General features: G+C 40.0%; 1 protein-coding gene across 2 annotated transcripts in view; it reads left to right on the plus strand.

Moving 5' to 3' along the window:
* Positions 1 to 20,484, plus strand: part of gpc6a (glypican 6a) — a 1,030,971-nt gene that overhangs the window by 950,840 nt on the left and 59,647 nt on the right. For both annotated transcript variants that reach the window (XM_060825936.1, XM_060825937.1), the window contains exons 5-6: positions 8,862 to 8,992; positions 19,212 to 19,355. In XM_060825936.1, the coding sequence (XP_060681919.1) occupies positions 8,862 to 8,992; positions 19,212 to 19,355 (275 nt within the window). The remainder of the gene's footprint in view (positions 1 to 8,861; positions 8,993 to 19,211; positions 19,356 to 20,484) is intronic.

Raw genomic sequence — 20,484 nt, forward strand, 5'->3', positions numbered from 1 at the left:
ATTAAGATGGCATCTATATCCTAAGATATTGATTTGCCCCATACCTGCAATAACCATCACCCGGTGTGCTCAGAGCCAAAGACCTCATCCAAGGTCCTTGGGAGCAAGCAGTGAGCTGAAGTTACCAAGTATCAGCTCTGACATCAATATCAATAATTCTCACCTAGCCTGATCAGTACTTGTAATAAGATAGAAAGCTAAATGTTAATTAAGTTTGGCTGTAAGTAAGGCATTTAACAAGCAAACATCTACCTGAAATGATAAAAGGGAAGATTGGTGATGGGGTGATAGGCTGGAGAGATTAAATCACAAAATACATAATGTGTCAGATAGGGATGATAATGGAACAACTAAACAGACAAAACTCAGGTCCAGAGGAAATGTAAATAGATGTAACATCTGGAAAAATTGGTGAAGGTTATAATCTGAATTTGATAACTCAGTGTTGAGTCAGGTAGTATGTAAATTGTAATCACAAGACGAAATACAGTCCCTCAAGCTTCAATAGAGCACTGTAGACGGCCAAAGACTGGAGGCACAGAGAGCAAGTGCAGCGGAGAATTAAACTCTCAGACAATTCGGATATTGGTTTCAAATTGTTGTTTGAGAACCGATTGTAGTTGCTTCAGAATGCAGTTGGCCAGTCTGTGTTTGATCATCAAGCTAGAGGAGAGTACAATGTGAACAGCAATACAGTATACTTAATTGAATTGATCACTAATAAATCACTGCTTCACTTGGAAGTATAGTATGTGGCTTTTATGTTGAGGAGAAAGTGAGGAATGCCGATGCTGGAGATCAGAGCTGAAAATATGTTGCTGGAAAAGCGCAGCAGGTCAATTATGTTGAGGAGACAGGTGAAATTGTTGGTTTTGCATCTGGTGCACTTAAGTGGGACATTACCACAGGAAAGGTTGAGAATGTTGGTCTGATTGATGAGTATGTCAATGTGTTTCAGAAGGGATAGTTTCTTTAAAATTCTGAAAGAAAAGGGGTGGTAGCTTGTTATATTTGCCTGTCAAAAATAACAGGGGTGATCCTTTGACTTTAGAGGCTGGTGGATTGACAACAGGTTCCTTATGGTCCTGGGATGAAGGGCAATGGGTGAGAGCCGAAGTTTGCGATATGAAATTATAACGGTCTAGTACTTTGTCAATGTAGTGTTTGTTACAGTTCTTGCAAGGCATTTTGTAAATGGCATTAGTTTTGCTTGTTGTCTGTATAGGGTCATTCAAGTTCATTAGCTGCTGTTTCACTTTGTTGGTGGGTTTGTGGGCTACCATGATGCCATAGGGTCTGAGTACTCTGGAAGTCATTTCCGAGATGTCTTTGATGTAGGGGAGAGTTGGTACAATTTCACCTGTCTCCTCAACATAATTGACCTGCTGCGCTTTTCCAGCAACATATTTTCAGCTCTGATCTCCAGCATCTGCAGTCCTCACTTTCTCTTCAACATAAAAGCCACATATTCTACTTCCAAGTGAAGCAGTGATTTATCAGTGATCAATTCAATTAAGTATACTGTATTGCTGTTCACATTGTACTCTCCTCTAGCTTGATGATCAAACACAGACTGGCCAACTGCATTCTGAAGCAACTACAATCGGTTCTCAAACAACAATTTGAAACCAATATCCAAATTGTCTGAGAGTTTAATTCTCCGCTGCACTTGCTCTCTGTGCCTCCAGTCTTTGGCCATCTACAGTGCTCTATTGAAGCTTGAGGGACTGTATTTCATCTTGTGATTACAATTTACATACTACCTGACTCAACACTGAGTTATCAAATTCAGATTATAACCTTCACCAATTTTTCCAGATGTTACATCTATTTACATTTCCTCTGGACCTGAGTTTTGTCTGTTTAGTTGTTCGGTTTCTGGACATGTTTTGTCTGCTTGTTTGGATTTGTTGTTCAGAAATCGGTGGACTGTGTTCATTGTGCCTATGTTGATGCTGATAGCATCCCAGCCTTATCTTGCCTTGCCATTGTGCGTTTTACCACCTCAGCCAAAAGTACCAGGCTGATGGTACTGCTAGGCTAGGTGAGTACTGCAGATGCTGGAGATTAGAGTCGAGATTACAGCAGTGCTAGAAAAGCACAGCAAGTCAGGCAGCACCCGATGAGTAGGAAAATCGGCGTTTTGGACAAAAGCGCTTCGTCAGGAATCTACTATCTTGCCATGCTGTTTAATACAGATACAAAGTGCGCAAGAATGTCATGGTTGTCAGCAGGACTTAGCCAGGTCAAGGGAGTTAAGACTTTTCTCCGGAAATGTTTTGCACTATTTCAAATGTACTCCAGTCCAAGATGCTTAAATTAGCTCTGCAAGGAAGCACCTACCCATGCTGTACCCAAAAGCCTAACAAAGATGAGTCCCTAAGCTCACTTAGCCATTGCATATTGAAGGAAACAGTAAACTTTCACATATTATGAAGTATCTCATTGTATTCTAAGCATTGCTATTACTGTGTAGAATTGCAGTTAAAGACATCCGCTGTGCAAGGAAGCTCTGCTGTCCATGGCTCTTCTGTTGGCACTTTGAACATGTTGTCCATTTAGTTCCAATCCTCTGCTTTTTCTGTGGTCCTGCAAATATCTCCTTTTCAAATGATATGCAATTACCTTTCTAAGTTTCCATTAAGTCATCTTCCGCAACTCTGCCAGAAATAAAACTCAAATCAAATCATCATAATTCTCTGAAAGAGAACTTTGTAAACTGTCTTTTTTAGATTCCTTAACTTTCTGCTACTTTAAAGTTTCTCCATTCACTTATTAAAATCTGTTGTCATTTTGAACACTTCTATTAAGCCTAAATTACTTTAATTTTATGTTTGTCTTGCTAATTTGAAAGGATGAAATGAGAAATAAAACCCAGACACTTATACAAGCAGTTTTTTTAGCTGGATGTCTTCACAAATATCTCTAATCTGCCAGAAAGGCAACCAATTATTGCAAGAGAGCCTATGGCTATTTCCCTTTCAAATAACAATAACAATTTTGAGACTGTTAGAGGGGATCACCCATCTGAGGATGGCAACAGCAGAAACTAGGACAGTGACACCACAAGTGACTCTGTTGTACAGCAAGGACGGTCAAAGTGCAAGCAAGCAGTGGTAGTCAGGGACTGTATAGTCAGAAGCACACATAGGCTGTTCTCTGCCAGCAAATGAGAATACAGGATGGTCTGTTACCTTCCTGGTGCCAGGGTCACGGATATCTCCAAGTGGGCACAGGATATTCTGAAAGGGGAGGGTGCACAGCCAGAGGTCATGATTCATATTGGAAACAACGACATAGGCAATATGGGTGATGAGATCCTACAAAGGAATTTTGGGAGTTAGGCAGAAAGATAAAAAGCAGAATGTCTAGAGCTGTAGTCTCAAGACTTCTCCCTGTTCTACATATTAGTGAGGCCAGAAATAGGAAATTAGTACAATTGAATATGTGCCTAATGAGCTGGTGTCAGAAGGAGGGATTCAGATACTAGATCATTGGGATCTATTCTGGGGCAGGTGAGACCTGTACAAAAGGACATGTTGCACCAAGATCTTTTTGGTGAGGATTGCTCGTGCCACTTGGGAGGGTTTAAAATAGTTTTGTAGGAAGGCGACAATCAGAGTAGCAGGTTTTTAGGTTGAACAAGCAAGGCCAGATTAATATAAAAGATGAGATTTTAAGAAGTGGATTGACTAAGAGAAGAGTGAGAAATAATGAAAAGAAGCGGAAGGACATGATAGGGCATACAGCCAAAATGAGAGTTCTTTATACAAACGCACAGAATGTAAAGAACAAATGAAATGAGCTGCAGGCACAGATTTCAAATTGGAAATTATGATTTTGTAGCCATTGCAGAGAGATGGCTGTAGGATGGTCTTGATTCGAAATTAAACATAACAGGTTATAAGGTTTACAGGAAGGATAGAGAAACAGCAAACAAGGAGGAAGGGTATTACTAATTCCAAACAGAATCATTTATATGGTGAGGGAAGTTCTAATAAATGGTAAGCATCCAGTGGAGACCTTATGGATAGAACTAAGGACTTACGAAGAAACTAAAACTGCAATAAGTGTCACATATAATCCATCTGATAACAGCTTAGCAGTGCTAGATTATATAAACGCTGAAATTAGATAACTATGTAACAAAGGCAGGGTAGTAATAATGGGGTACTTTAATCTTTATAGACTGGGAGTGACAGATAAGCATTTGCCAAAAAGTTTATGAATTCAAGGGATGTGCAGATTAGCCATGGGAAATGCATTTACAGGGATAGGGTAGGGGTGTTCCTTACAGGTCAGAGTCAACTTAATGGGCTGAATCGCTATGCTTTCCACATGCTATGATCATTTCCTATGTCAATATTTGACAAAGGGGCAAGCAATATTGGGTCTATTAATAACCAATGAGTGTGATTTAATTAGTGACCTAATTGTTTGTCAGCATTTTCCAAAAAGTGATTATAACATAACCAAATTTTCTAGACTGTTGCAAGAGATAAGCAAAGATTGAATACCTACGCCAGACTTTTGGATTTAAGCAAGGCAGACTTTAATCAAATGAGGCAAACTGCCCACAGTTAACTGGGAAATTCTGCTAATAAGTAAAGCAACTCAGGAACAGTGGAGGGTGTTCAAGGAAACATTGAGTACTATTTAGAAGTAGTTTGTACCCATACGTCATCAATAAAAACAACCATGGATGCCTATGGAGTAAAGAATCAGCATAGAATTAAAAGAAAAGGCTTATAAAAATGCAAAGGACAGTACAGATCACACAGAATGGGACAAATACAAAGACTAGCAAAGAGCCACAAAGTGGCTTATAAAGGCAGCTAAAAAGGATTATAAATGGAAACTTATAAAGGGTATAAAAGACAATAAGAGATTTAACAGTTATATAAAGAGAAAGCAACTGGTTAAGAATACAATTGGTCCACTGAAGGCTGAGAGTGGAGATATTATCAATGACTATGGGGAAATGACAGACATGCTGAACCATTATTTTGCTTCAGTGTTCAGTGCAGAAAAAAAGGATAACATGCCAGAAGTCCCAACAAAATTAACAGGGGATCAGGAATAGTGTCTAAATACTTTGCTTAAGTAAATTATCAATCAGGGGGAAATTAATGGAACTGAAGAGTAACAAATCCACCGGACCAGATGGCTCCTATCAACATGTGTTAAAGGAGGTAGTAGAGCAAATTGCTGATGCCCTAACCATAATGCTTTGGAGTTTTATGGATTCAAGAGTTGTCCCTCTGAATTGGAAAGTTATTCATTATGCTTTGTTCTTTCAGAAGAATGGCAGACAGAAACAAAGGAATTACAGATAGTTAGCCCAACATCTGTGGTGGAAAATTTGTTAGAGTCTATAAAACAATGATAGGGTAACTGGTCATCTCAAAACTTATTCAGCTAATCAGGAAGAGTCAGCATGGATTCATGAATGGTCGAACATGTCTGACAAACCTGGTGAAGTTTTTTGAAGCGATGACAAAGGTGGTGGACAGAAGTAAATCAGTGGATGTGGTTTATATGGACTTCCAGAAAGTTTTTGATAATGTCCCACATAAAGCAGGTAGTCCACACAGCTGAGGGCAAATTACTGATATTGACAGGAAAATTGGTTGAGTGGCAGGAATCAGAGTTTAAATAATGGGTAAGTACTCACATTCTGGATCAGTGGTGCTGGAAGAGCACAGCAGTTCGGGCAGCATCCAACGAGCAGTGAAATCGACGTTTCGGGCAAAAGCCCTTCATCAGGAATAAAGGCAGTGAGCCTGAAGCGTGGAGAGATAAGCTAGGGGAGGGTGGGGTTGGGGAGAGAGTAGCATAAGTCCTCACATTGGCAGGATATGACTGGTGATGTCCCCCAGGAATCTGTGTTGGGGCCTCAATTGATCACAATATTCATTAATTATTTGGATAATGGCATAAAATGTCGAATATCCAAATTTGCTGATGACACAAAATTGGGCAACATTTTAGACAATATTGATGACAGCATAAAATTAGAACAGAATATTATTGACAGATTAGGTGAATGGGCAAAGCTGTAGTAGATGGCTTTTAATAAAAACATATGTGAAGCTATCCATTTCAGAACAAAAAAGAATAGATCAGTGTATTTTTAGAAGGCGTAAAGTTAAATATAGCAGATGTCCAATGAGATTTGGGTATGGAAAATATTCAAGAGGGCTAATGGAATGCTGATCTTCATATTTAAATGGCTAGAGTACAAAGTTGCAGGCATTCTTTTGCAGTAATACAAAACCTTAATTAGACCCCACTTGGAATATTGTGAGAAGATCTGGGCTCCACACCTTAGGAAGGATGTTTTGGCCTTGGAGGGAGTTCATCGCAGGTTTAGAAGGATGATATTGGACTTCAGGGGTTAGGTAATGAGGAGAGATTAGACAAATTAAGCCTTTATTCTTGAGGATTTAGCAGGTAATCTAATCAAGATCTTCAGGATATTAATAAGGAAAGACAGAGGATGTGAAGATAAACAATTTCCACTGGTGGAAGATTCTCGAACAAGGGGACACGCTCTAATTCTTACATTCACATCATTCAGGAGAAATGTTTGAAAGTATTTCAAAATGCAAAAGGTAATAGAAGTTTGCAATTCTCTTCCTCAATGGCAGTCGATGCTAATTCAGTTGCTAAGTTTAAGTCGGAGTTTGACAAATTTTTATTAAGCAAGAGTATCAAGGGATATGCACCCTAAGCAAGCATATGGAGTTAGGCCACAGATCAGCCATGATTTTATGGAATGGCAGAGTAAACTTGCAGGCTGAATGGCCTATTCCTGTTCCTTTGTACCTGGTTTTCTACTTGAATTTGTAATGAGTTTTCAGTCTGAGTGTTACTGTTAAAGGAGGACTTTCACTTTAGAAGAACTTATTTCTGCAATAAAAGCTGGTCATTGATTTTCTGACATTGGTCATAGAGTCATAGAGGTCAACAGCATGAAAAAAGCCCCTTCAGCCCATTGCATCCATGCTAGTCAAAACAGTCATCTAACTAGTTGAATCACATTTTCCAGCACTTGGCCCATAGCCTTATATGCCTTGGCATCACAGGTGCACATCTAAATACTTCCTTAAATGTTATGAGAGTATCTGCCTCTACCACACTTACAAACAGTGAGTTTCGGATTCCCAACACCCTCTCGCGATGAAAGATTTTTTTCCTCTTATGCCCTCTAAACCTCATGCCATTACCTTAAATCCATGCCACCAGTCATCATTCCCTCCACTAAGAAGAAAAGTGTCTTCATGTTTACCCTGTTTATGTCCCTCAGTTTTGAACATCTCAATCATAATCCCTGCTTAGCCCAGGCAACATCCTGGTAAATGTTTTCAGTAACCTCCTTTAATATTGATTCCAGATCTGCACACAACACTCTTGTTGTGGCCTAACCAACATTTTATATCATTCCAGTATAACCTCTTATAAGAGCACAAGGAATAAGAACAGGAGTGGCCATTCAACCCCTTGAACCTGGAACAGTCCACTTTCTGCATTTTTCCTGTGAAACTCAAAACTCGGTGTTGACATCCTTCCTCAGTTGGTAACAGTAACTTAGAAAGATAACAGTAAGAAGCATTGGTGGCAGAAACTCTAACCCAAGGCGTCTCAGAAGGTTAAATTGAACATGACCACAACACTTACCATGATGTCAAAAGGGCAGATTTCTCCATCTCTATCAATTTTTTGCTGGCTCTGTTTTTGCTGAATCCTAAGTCACATTTCCAGGTATGTTACACATTTGAGCATTGTTGAGCTGAATTTATATTAACTGGGATAACTTAATGTGATGGCCTGCAGATGATCCAACGGTAAGTGGACACAAAGTACTAAAATGTGATATTTGTATGAAAAATGCATTAATTAGAAAAATAAACTTATAACAATGTCTTAAAAACCAAACTTAGGTGTTGATTGACTTTAATTTATGTGATTTACAGATAATTTCAGAATTTTTACAGAAGGAGTTATGTTTCAAAATCACAGAAATCAATGGGCAATGAAAGGATTTATTAGTCTCAAATAAAAGAGAAAGAAGTATTTCCTACAGTACTTTTAGTTGAAAAAGTGATGCTTTGTTACAGATTAACACACTTTCTTTTTTTTAACTGAAATCCTCTGTCAATGGTAGAAAGATGTACAGATCACAAGCATTAGGTATATGTTGTGGTAGTCCTGATTGGACACTTTATCACATACAATTGTCATGATATAGGCAGTTGCATTATTCAGTAAGTATTTCTATTTGTATCATTTGACTTGCTGGGTATTTTTTCTAGCTCATAAATTATGCAATTGGTTAGGATTGTGCACTGTCTTTTGTGCAGTGATAGTTGACAGCCAGAAGAACTCAATCATTTGCTCGTGACAAACACAGATTTCTGATTGTAAATATGTTCATGACACATTCAGCAATTCTGTTTTCCCTCTAATCCTCATTTATATGCTGAAATGCACACAGAGGATTATTGCATTTTCTGCCTCCTGATTTTGGATAAAAATCAATGAGGTGCTACGTGAGACTTGAGTTCTTTTGCTACTTATGTGCAAAGACATTTCTTACAAATTATTCCTTGTATATTATTGAAAATGAAAAAGTTCCATTTTATTTACCTATTTTCCATGGAAATTAAACTAATGCAGTTTGACATGGCAATTATATGCCATAATCACATACTTTTCAAATATTCCCATTTTGTCACATACTCTATATTCCAGCATAGCTATAAACTTCAACAGTCAGCATTTCTGTGCCTAACTTTTTATGAAATGCCAGCATGATTAATCTTCACCCTCCATGTGGCACTTGCATCTTGTTTTGACAGATGCTATGCTCTTGGTAGCGGAAAGGTTGGAAGGACCTTTCAACATTGAAGCAGTCCTGGATCCAATTGATTTGAAGATTTCCGATGCCATCATGAATATGCAAGATCACAGCTTGCAAGTGTCAGCTAAGGTAAGGACTCTGGAGTTGTTTTGTGGATTAATATTATGTGAAGATCGCCTTTCTGTCACCTTTGCATTTACAAACAAGCTTCAGTAGAAGTCCAGTTTAAAAGTAGGCTAGAGCATCTCTTTTGACTCAATGTTCTGTAACCGAATGGTGGCAATGGTGGGTGGATTGTGGTGGGCAGATGTACTGGTCGGCCTCTCCTTGTGAGACGCAGTGTCCTTAGCAGACCAGTTGTGTTGGACCCTGATGTCATGAGGTAATAGTGAGAGAGCAGCAGTAAGCAGGAAATGCAGAATTACAAGTCTTATGAATTGCATTGTGACAAGTCAAAGCCTTTGATGGTGGTGAAAGAGGTGGGAGAGGGAATCTGACGTACAAGTATTAGAGGCTTGGCAGAGATGCCTGGATGGCATTTCTGATTCTGAGAAGCCCCAAAGAGAGGGTAGTCACCCTTGTTGGCTAGGAGATGAAGTAATCTGGTTTACATGATCATGGATGTTAGCAATAGGGGATCCACCAACTGCTCTGTACCCTGCTAATGAGCTCAGCTTTTAATAGTTTCCTGGTGATCCAGAGTGTTGGTCCCAGATGTCCTTAAACAATTTGTTGCTCAGAATTAAGGTTTTCCATGAATGACTTATGAAGACTTTGCTGGTGGAATAAAGGATCAATGTTATTTGACCTTGATGGTGTGCTTGAACCTCCAGTCCAATCTTGGTGCCAGAGTGGCTTTTCAGAAGTCAAGCATCAAATCTTTCTGTAGGAAATAGCAAAGTATCCGACTGAGATAAAGCAAGTGGTTAAAATAATGTCTTAGAAAGGTAGGCTGACATTGCGGCAGTTCTAATGAGGGCGCAAGCTGCACAGATGAAGCTGAGTTTCTACTTTGCCCTACTTATCGCAAAATTGCCTACCATGAACTCCTACCTGCTTACAGATAGAGGATAAGACAAGTTTGGGGCGATGCTCAAAAATGTCCATTGACCTGACAACCATGGTCTGAATCGAGGATTGTCAGCTGATCATGTCTTTACTAGAGGTGGCAGTCATATTGGGACATATGTTTGGGAAGGCTTACCGTGAAATACAGGGGAGAGGTATGGATGTCTATAGAGGATCTTTTCAGATACTGAAGAGATTTTTTTGGGCACAAGCAAGCCAAAGGAGAGGACCTGTTTTCCATATGCCTGGAGTGTTGGTAAAGTTGTTTGACTTCATCATCTTCCTGGACCTGTCAGTTAAATCAACCAGCTGAAGCATAGTCGAGCTGAAACAGTAAGATTTGGAAGCACCCAGATGGAATTGAGCAGTGACCTTTGACTCATGTAAACAAATTATCAGGACCACAGGAACAGACAGAAAACTAAAGCAGAAAGGAGTCCACCATCAGGGAGGCACTTAGTAGGGGTGGAATGGAATGTAAAGGTCAGGTTGAAGAGGCAGGCAGAACAGATTACTGTATTGCAAGGGCAGATCCACTTCTTGCTGTCCTAACTTCATGGTAAGTTTTGTGGTTGAGCCTTCCGAGGGATACTCCAAAAACATATTGAAATGTTAACAGTGTGCTACTGTCAACATCACAGACATTAGGTATGGTGAGATTCCAGTGCTATCCTGTTACGCCTTCCTCACCAGATACAGGCTGAGCAAAGATAATGGAAATGCAGAGATCCCTGAGCCGGAACATTGACCAAACAAGACAACCCAATTTTTCCAGTGGGAGGGAATTATGACTGATATTGGACACTGACCTGAAGCATGTGGCAACATTCACATCCCAATCCCCTATAGAATCCAAGACAGGGAGCCTTCAAATAATTATCATTTTGCTTCTGAAGGCGATCCCAATCTGATCCAGAAGGATAGAGGTCTGCATAGTTTCACTGTTTCTATCCATCTCAAAAGTGGGTCTCAGACAGCCCTGGCTAATTGTTAAGGACATCCGTCAACTTCACTTCTACTCAAAGACTAACTTCCATTCCTATCTAATGACGGGGTTCCAACAGACAGCTGGAGCAGAATTGGGGAGAAAAGTGGCCTTCTTTGTTGCCTGATCCATGACAACAGGAGCAATTTAAGCAACTTATCCTTCCCTGGAGTCTCAAACGTCATGTGTTGAAAGCTGCTCACAAAAAGTAGCACACCAGCTATCAGGAAAAATGGTTCTGCCAACAAGATCACATTGTGACTGAGCAGGAAAAGCTTCCGCTCCATCAATGCCCAATTATATGTGATCACGCAAATCTTATCTTGGTCTGCACTGTGTTCCCAGGTGCCTATCATTATTCCTTTGAGAATTTGAAGTACTATACCTTTTCAAGTCAACACCCAGATTCCAAGGTAGCTGCTGGGGGTAAGGCTCACTTCTTGAATACGTCTTTCCTGACAAATCTAGTACTTAGAAACAAATACCGAATGCCATTTCACCCAGAACCATTAACTAACACTCCCTACATTGAACAGATCATTGACATCCTGAAGGTGTGTTTCACTTCCCTTAACCAGCTGAGTGCCGACCTCTAATATATGTCAGTCAGGGTTGATTGTGTGCTGCACAACATGACTATACAGGACCAAGATGCCTGATGCAGGATGGAGGAACACTGTTCTTCTATGGACGAGAAAGAAGAAGAAATGGAGGAAAAATAAGATAAAGGTGGTATTGGTAAGTGCCCAAGTATTGAAGGGAGAGAGCAGGGCAGTTCCAAAGCTAGTGGCAGTCCTCAGGTTAGCATGTATCTAAGGGCCCTGGCAAATTCAGCAATGCTGCACCCAAGCCACTCCCAGCTCCTGGGACAGGAAGGTCCATAACTCTTAAATTATCCAGCATATATGTTTGAAGAGTCCCATAATAAACCAAAACGGGCTGTCAATCACCCACAGTCTATCCCACAGCAGACCATAGCACCATAGTTAACAAACCCTTTTGTTGACTTATCCTCTGCCCCACACCACCTATTCCAGTGGGATAACTTCAGTAATGCCTTGTTCAACTGCACTCCATATGTTACTGTTGCTCAATGCTGCAACTGGCTATTTTATTTGAGAACTATACACGCACGTGCAGAAGTGCACATACAAACATACACACACTCAGCTTATGTGTAAGATTGCATCTGCAGAGTTACAGGCCTGTCAATCAGGTGTCACATGACATTCACCTTTCCAGAACTTGGGTATATCACTTACTTTCTGTAATGCACTCATATACCTCTGACATACATCACCTCCTCTATAAGTACCCTGGTGGATTATTTCTTCCAGACATCAAGAACAAAATATCTCTTCTTTGGGCAATGCATCTGTTAGAGCATCTGAAATTTGTGGTGCCTCCCTGGGACGACTACCCAGGCCAGTGCTGGCAATCTGTAGTTCCATCATATCTGTCAAAACCAAGCCCAGTCATGGATATTGTTAAACCTGTCAAGGGGACTTCCACTGGTTTTTGTTTTTCATTGATTCTTGCATGGAATATGGTCATCAATGGCAAGGTCAGCTTTGTTGCCCATCCATAACTATTGTTAAATTGAATTCCTTCTCAGGTCATTGCAAAGGATATGAAACCACATTCCTGTATGTATGAAGACAAATGTGAGGAAGGATGACAGATTTTCGACTCTAAAGGATGTTAGTGACGCAGATTTTTTTTCACAACAATTGGCAATAGTTGGCATGATTGCTAGCACTGAGACTTCCATTCCAAATGTATAATGTAAATTTACATTTCACAAGCAGCCATGCTGAGTTTCAAACCTACTCTTCCAGAGCATTTAGTCTAAGTTTCTGGATTGCTAGTCACTTTGCACTAATGACATTACCAATAAACCAGCATCACCCCAACTAAACTGGGGCTACTCCTAACATCACTACCTGGATGTCAGTTCAATTTTTTAATACTGCAAAGCAATGTTAAGTCACATACATTATGAAACATTGTTTCTCAACTAGGAAATGATAGAGGCATCAGGTTCCCAACCCCAGATTAAAAATTCAGCTGCAATTTCAATGAAACGTGCGAAATTCTTAAAGGACCCAATGAGAAGTTGCTGGGCTGATGTTTTCTGTGTTTGGTCAGTTGAGAACTTGGAGGTCAGATGTTTAGAATTGAGGATCAAGTCTCAACCTGTGGAGCTGTTGATGCTCATTCAACTAGTGTTTCCAAGATAAAACTAATATTTAGTTAAGGGAACAAAGGTATATAGGGAAGGTGAGAGAAAGTGAAATTCAGACAGATATGATCCTGGTGAATGACGGAACAAGTTCAAAGGACTGATCCGCCTACTCCAGCTGCCATCTCTTTGTGTCTAACTTTAATCACTTTTAATGAAAGGTCATTGACATTGAGGGCAGCACAGTAGCTTGGTGGTTAACACTGCTGTCTCACAGTACCAGGGGAATCCAAGTTTGATTCCACGCTCAGGTCACTGTCTGTGTGGAGTTTGCACATCCTCCTTGTGTCTGTGTGGGTTTCTCCAGGTGCTCTGGTTTCCTCCCACAGTCCAAAGACATACAGTTTAGATGGATTGGTCATGCTAAATTGTCTATAGTGTCCAGGGATGTGCAAGTTAAGTGGATTAGCCATGGAAAATGCAGGTTACAGGGATGGATGGGTCTGAGTAGGATGTGCTTTAGAGGGTCAGTCTGGACTCAATATGATGAATGGCCTGCTTCTACACTGTATGGATTCTATGCAAGTCTATGATTTAGTCCATTAATAAAGCACCATATACGGAGAGAATGTGCACGTTCACAATAGGAGGGATGACAAGTTAATGTTAAATCTGTCTTCAAATATTGGTTGCAACTCTCTCCAAGGGTATTTGCAATGCCCTACTAACAGATGGTCTGAGCTGAATATCTTTCTTCCTTTTGGAAAGAAAACATGACCAAGTGGCACAAACCAAGAAAAATAAATGGTGATGTTTTGAATATTTACTCCTATCAATGTTCTCTGCATGCTTTAGTTCAAACTAAGTTGCATTAAATTCCTCCTACAGTTCCCCTTGATTAAAGTCAACACAAATTCTGCAGGCTTTTCTGACAAAAAAGTATGATATCATTTGTAGAATGCTTAATGAAATAATATTGGGAAGTGAGAATTTACAGGTGTCAAAGAGAAAAATGAAAATCATTGCATTTAGTCACTGATGGAAATTCTGAATCATATTAGTTATCTGTTTTTTCTATTATTTTTCAGCATTATAACTTTAAGCCGATGTAGTATGATCACTGACTAAATGCAAGTATAACGTCCAATCCCATTTATGTGTTCTTGGTGAAAGCGCAGTGAGAATCGGTTTCTTTTCATTGCTGACTATCTTTAGAACTACAACAGCCAAACATATGTCAAAATCAGCATTGCAACTTGAGTGCAAATGAGTTACCTTCTAGAAATCAGTGAAGAACTGATCAAATGGAACATTTTACAGCAGGTTGAGGAATGCTTATGGTATGGCACAGATTTTTTTAAAATCAATCTGCTCAAACATGTTATGACACACCTCAGGAACAGGCAAGATTTGAGCCCAAGCCTCTTGACCCACAGTTAGAGACATGACCATTGCACCCTATTCTTCTGAATGGTACAGATATCAACCTGTATTTAATCAACCTATTGATTCAACTTCTTATCCACCTCTGGAGCAGGTGAGACTTGAACCTGTGCTTCCTGGCTCAAAGGTGTGCCAGGCTGTGCCACAAGAGGCCTCTGCCATGATGCAGGCAAATAAGAAAAACAGTTTTCACATGGATCTCAACCGTAACAGCAAATTAAAGTTCACCATCGCCTTGTAAATAGTTCAGTACATGAAACTCCTACTGCTGTTTTGTGCCTTGTTTCCTAGGTTAGTTCATCATCTTTAATCATGGATGGATTATATTTCCCTTTCTGGATTTGTTTGCTCCAATTAAAAAGTTATGAAGTCTTCTTCAGAGGCATTTTATCTTGTTTGTACGAAGAAATCTGCACTTAGAAGATCATTGACGAGATTAAATTATCACTTAAACATGCTTCTATTTACTGACATTCTGCACATTTCCCTGTTAAGCTAATGTTAAAGAAACGTCAATATTCATAGGGGTTGTTGTGCTGAATCAGTTAAGTGTCAATGTAATTTGGCAATGTTTTGAAAAAGGAATCCTTGGAGTAGACATTTGCCTCTGGAGGCAGTGAAAAGCCTCATCAGTTTAGTGACTGGAGTTAACAAATGAATTTATCTGCGTTCCAAATAAGCTATAGTTAGCAAGCAGTGATTAACTGAGATAGCATTTACTCGGCATAATACTGGTCTGGGTTATTCCTTGTTTTAATCATTTCATCAGAAAGTGTTCCTTAGAGTAGTAGTTTAATTTAATGTATTAATAGAATGCACACACTAAGCTACTGTTTAATTAATAGAGTCAGTTCTGCCAATGGCAATGAAGTCTGTTTCACTGGTTTCAATGAGCTGCAGCTGCAGAAATCGAAAACGAAAGCTGCATTTGTTATTGTTGAAGAGTTGGTTCCTGATTTTGGCAGCATTACTGTAACAAAGTTGAAAGCGGAAGATTATTTTTTCCACATAGATGAAAGGAGAAGCCAGAAAAAAAACTGGATTAAGTTTCCTGTCATAAGCTTCCTTCAGCTCAAAGTAGATACTCGATAGCTGCACAGCCACTTATTTTTCCAGTACAGATATCTGCTACTTGGAAAGCTCAGGAGCAAAGGAGAAGAAAGATTACTTCCAAAGAATATGCTCCTCAGTATATATATTTACAAAACTTCCATTAGCACAGCTTATTGTTGCTTTTGTCCAATATAAAATGAGGACACAACATTCAACTCCTCTATTTTAAATGTATTGATTAAAATAATACAAAATACATGTAATCTCATCAGTTAACTTGCACCTACTTTAAATGTTGTGTTTTAATCAGAAGGATAAAGTTGAGATGCCAAGTCAGCTTACTTTTTGATGACAGCTCACTTGCAGATGTGAAAAAATAGTCTAGTGGGCTGACAGTAATGGTTGGTCAACTGACAATGTTTTGTTAGGTTAAAAGTATTCAGCTTGCCCATTCATAGTACTCACCTCTAGAATCCCAAGAATGCTGCTCAAGGAGCACTGCTAATGTTAAATTGGAAAAGTTGGGTTCTGTGTTCTGAAAGGTGTATGATCTGTATGCAGATACTGATACTTTTTATTTTTAGATTAGATTACTTACAGTGTGGAAACAGGTCCTTTGGCCCAACAAGTCCACACCGACCCGCCGAAGCGCAACCTACCCATACCCCTACATTTACTCCTTACCTAACACTACGGGCAATTTAGCATGGCCAATTCACCTGGCCCGCACATCGTTGGACTGTGGGAGGAAACCGGAGCACCCGGAGGAAACCCACGCAGACACGGGGAGAATGTGTAAACTCCACACAGACAGTCGCCTGAGTCGGGAATTGAACCCGGATCTCAGGCGCTGTGAGGCAGCAGTGCTAACCACTGTGCCATCGTGCCGTCCATTTTGGTAAGGGTTTGGATTTTAAACTGCTAACAATGCATGTTGGTCGATATTTGTGTAAAGATTTGATAATTAACAAGGTCAGACCTTCCAGAGCCATGATTTTAAACCAGTCATCATTGGCAGTTCCTCGCAGATGCAGAAGACTTCTTCCACTCTCAGGGGGAGTCTGTAGGTGGCTGTATGGACCAATGCAGCTTCCACAAGTTCTGTTTCACTTAGAACAGAAGGTGGTTGCAGGAAAAGATGGCTGGGGCATTGGTGTGGCTGTGCACTCTTTACACTGTTTTTGCCTGGCTTCTGCTTTATCCCAACAGCAAGTCTCAAGATGCTTGATGCCTTCCCAGATGCTCCTCCTCAAATTTGGATGGTCTTGGGCCAATGATTCCCAGGTGTGTGTGGGAATGCTGCAGTTCACCAGTAATGCCTTGAGGGTATCACTGAAGTACTTCCTGTGTCCATGTGGGGCTTGCCAGCAATTTCAAAGCTGGGGTCTAATGGTGGTTATGTAGAAGATGTGCCAAGCCCATCATAGCCAATCAAGGATGGTCAATGCCTCATTGCTGGAGATATTAGCCTGGTCAAGGATGCTAACGTTGATGCATTCTTTCTTCCCAGCGTATTTGCAGGATCTTGCCCAGTCAGTGTTGGTGGTACTGCTCCAGCGCCGTGAGGTGTCTGCTGTAAACCAGACTGCTTAATGGTTAGCACTGCACCCTCACAGTGCCAGGGACCCAGGTTCAATTTCATCCCAGATGACTGTCTGTGTGGAGTTTTCACATTCTTCACTGTCTGCATGTCTCCTCCCACACTCCAAGACTAGGTAGATTCCAGTCTCCTCCCACACTCCAAGGTTAGATAGATTAGCCATGCTAAATTGTCATAGTGTCAAGGGATGCTACTTGGATTAGCCATGTGAAATGCAGGGCTACCGGAACAGGGTAGTGCAGTGGATCTGGGAGGGATGCCCTTCAGAGGGTCACTGTGTACATGATGGGCTGAATGGTCTGGTTCCACAGTGATTCTATGAGTTTTAAAGAAAGTTTGTTTATGGAGTGGTGATAAATAAAGAAAGAGGAAGCATTGAAATTTAGCTTACTTTTTTGTTTATAATAATTGGCAGTTGATTTTTAGCTTAGAAAAATTCATAGACTAGAAAACTTTTGGGCAATTTGAAGATCAGATTTGCAAAAAATATTCATTCATGGGTGTCACTGGTTACGCCAGCATTTATTGCTCATCTTTAATTGCCTAGAGGGTAATTACAAGTCAACCACATTGTTGTGTGTCTGGACTCACATCTGGGCCAGATGTATAGATGGCAATTTCCTTCCCAAAAAGACATTAGTGAACAAGATAGTTTTTTTCAATAATCGGCAATGGTTTTGTGGTCATCAGTAGACTCTTAATCCCAGATATTTATTGATTCCAAATTTTACCATCTGCCATGGCAGGATTCAAACTTGGTTCCCCAAAACATTACAGAGATCTCTGGATTAACAGTTCAGAGATTTAAGCCAGATGCTAGGAGTCTTTCATTTAAAAAAAAGGAAACAGTTCCAACCAGTTATGGAAATACGTTACCTCAAGGAAATTGTTTCATATGTTAAACATCCAGAGGTATGTTTGGGTAAAAATGGTTATTCGAAACTGAGGAAATCTGAGATCTCAGCTGTGTGAGGATTCAGGAAAAAGACTTCACAGGTCACAAGACAACAAGTGAGAAAGAAAAGCAGTTAAGTGAAAACTACAAGTTTAATAGGGAAGGAAAATATCTTTACTTGTTGAATAGCTCTAAATTGATAGTATAGGGAAGTAGATGGGATTTTGTTTTGCTGCATTTTGAAGGTTTTCAAATTATTATAGCTTGGTTTGTTTTTTTTTAATTTCTTCACTTACGTTTTATTGATAAAACTAATCTGTCGGTTTGTGCATGTACATTTCAGTGAAAGACTGCCATGTTAAAATGTGATGTATCAATCCAGATTTCATTCTGCCATCTGACTTGTCCGTAGTACCATCAACTGACAAGAGATTTACTTGGAGTTTTCAAAATCATGGGAGGTCTGGACAGAGAAGGCAGGGAGAAACACTTCCTGCTTTTAAAAGGATCATGAACAAAAGAGCTCAGATTTAAGGTGATTTGCAAAGGAAATATCAACAATGCGAGAAAAACAACATTTTCAGACAGCAGGGGGTTTATGTCTGAAATACACTGTCTGGAAGTGTGGTGGAACCCTACTTCAAATATTGAGGCAATTGAGAGGGAATTAAATGATTATTTAATAAAGGAATAATGCGCAGGATTGTGTGGAAAGGGCAGGAGAATGTCACTAAGTCATCAGAGATCCAGGATGAATGTGATTGGGCTGAATGGTCTCCTTCAGCAGCATAGTAATTCTGTGATTCAGTGAATTCAATTCAAACTTTCAATCTGTAATTCAAAGTTGACATTTGATTTGAAAATTCACAGTAATAATGATCTTTTGGGAGATCTGTCTGTGTGTGTCCCAATGACCACATTTTTTATCCCAACATCCGTGATACTTCTGTGTCCCAAAGTTTTTCTGAAATCATTATTTTTGAGACTCAAAGAGAAATATGCTGGCTCTGAAAACTCACTCACTCAACAGATCACTTAACTACTTGAGTTACTGCTCCAGAAAAAGTTAGTGGATGAACTTGAAACAATTTGAAATGTTTTTTACTTGTTTAATTGTTGCAGGTTTTTCAAGGATGTGGCCAGCCAAAACCAATGAAACCCACGCGTAGGACACGCTCCACTTCAGAAAATTTTAATTTACGGTTCAGGCCCTATAGCCCAGAAGAAAGACCAACAACAGCAGCTGGCACAAATCTGGACAGGCTTGTGAGTATTCATACACCTTGGTGTATGCACTGCTTCCTCTGGATAAGTTAGGTCTGTAAAATTAGTTGCACTTGAAAGTGAATGTAGCAATGAAATTATGAGTATAGTCAATTTACAAGGTTTGAGTTGCATGCTGCTCCCAGCTTGTTTACAACATAGAATATAAGAACAGGAGTAAGCCCACTCAGCCTTTGAACCTGCTCCACATTCAGTTTGGTCATGGCTGGTAATCAAACTCAATACCCTTATTCCTGATGAAGGGCTTATGCTCGAAACGTCGAATTCTCTATTCCTGAGATGCTGCCTGGCCTGCTGTGCTTTGACCAGCAACACATTTGCAACCCTGTTCCAACTTCCTCCTCATACCCTTTGATCATTAAAGTCCTATATCTAATTCCTTCCTGAAAACAATCAATGTTTTGGTCTCAATTATTTTACGTGGAGAACTCCACAGGCTCACTACTCTCTGGGTGAAGAAATTGAACCCAAAAAGGTGCAATAGTGGGACCAAAGCTAAGGTCCCCGTCAGCCAGCGCTTGCTCAAGTTACCAAGTGGATGTGAATTTAGTTTGCTTTTGAGTTCCTACTAGAACAAGTCAGAGGTCTTGTGAATATGTGTAAATCAGGGAAATAATGCCTTTTTGTGATAGAGGATGTGGTGATGTTTTAGGATAGGTTGGGGCTTGGGTTAGTCAGGGAGTAGTTAGGGACTGTTGGCATTTGTTGGGGATAGGGAATGTGGAAGTATGGAGTCAGAACAGTGGGATGTTTAGATTGGAACAGCATTTTGAGGATGGGCTAGGATATATGGTCTGGCAAGGTGAGAGGGAGGGGTTATGATATTGGGTCAGTGGATGGAATCAGCTCTGTAAGGAGGAAATGGTTCAGATGCTTATGGGGAGGGGATGGCAGAGTATTAGAAAATGCCAACGGTGAGTTGACCTTACAGCGCCCAGTAATCCAATGTGCTCACAATATCAACCAGATTTCCTCATGCACTTTCTAATGAACTGCAAAATGGCAATATTTCTTTTAGTGCCTCAATCAGTCCTTTTTACTAAACCACAGCTATTTCCTATGGATATAGGAGCACCTACCTATATTTTGAAAAACATTTATATTCTGCAAC

This window comes from Hemiscyllium ocellatum, chromosome 6, assembly GCF_020745735.1.
Source record: "Hemiscyllium ocellatum isolate sHemOce1 chromosome 6, sHemOce1.pat.X.cur, whole genome shotgun sequence".
NCBI classification, from domain to species: Eukaryota; Metazoa; Chordata; class Chondrichthyes; order Orectolobiformes; family Hemiscylliidae; genus Hemiscyllium; species Hemiscyllium ocellatum.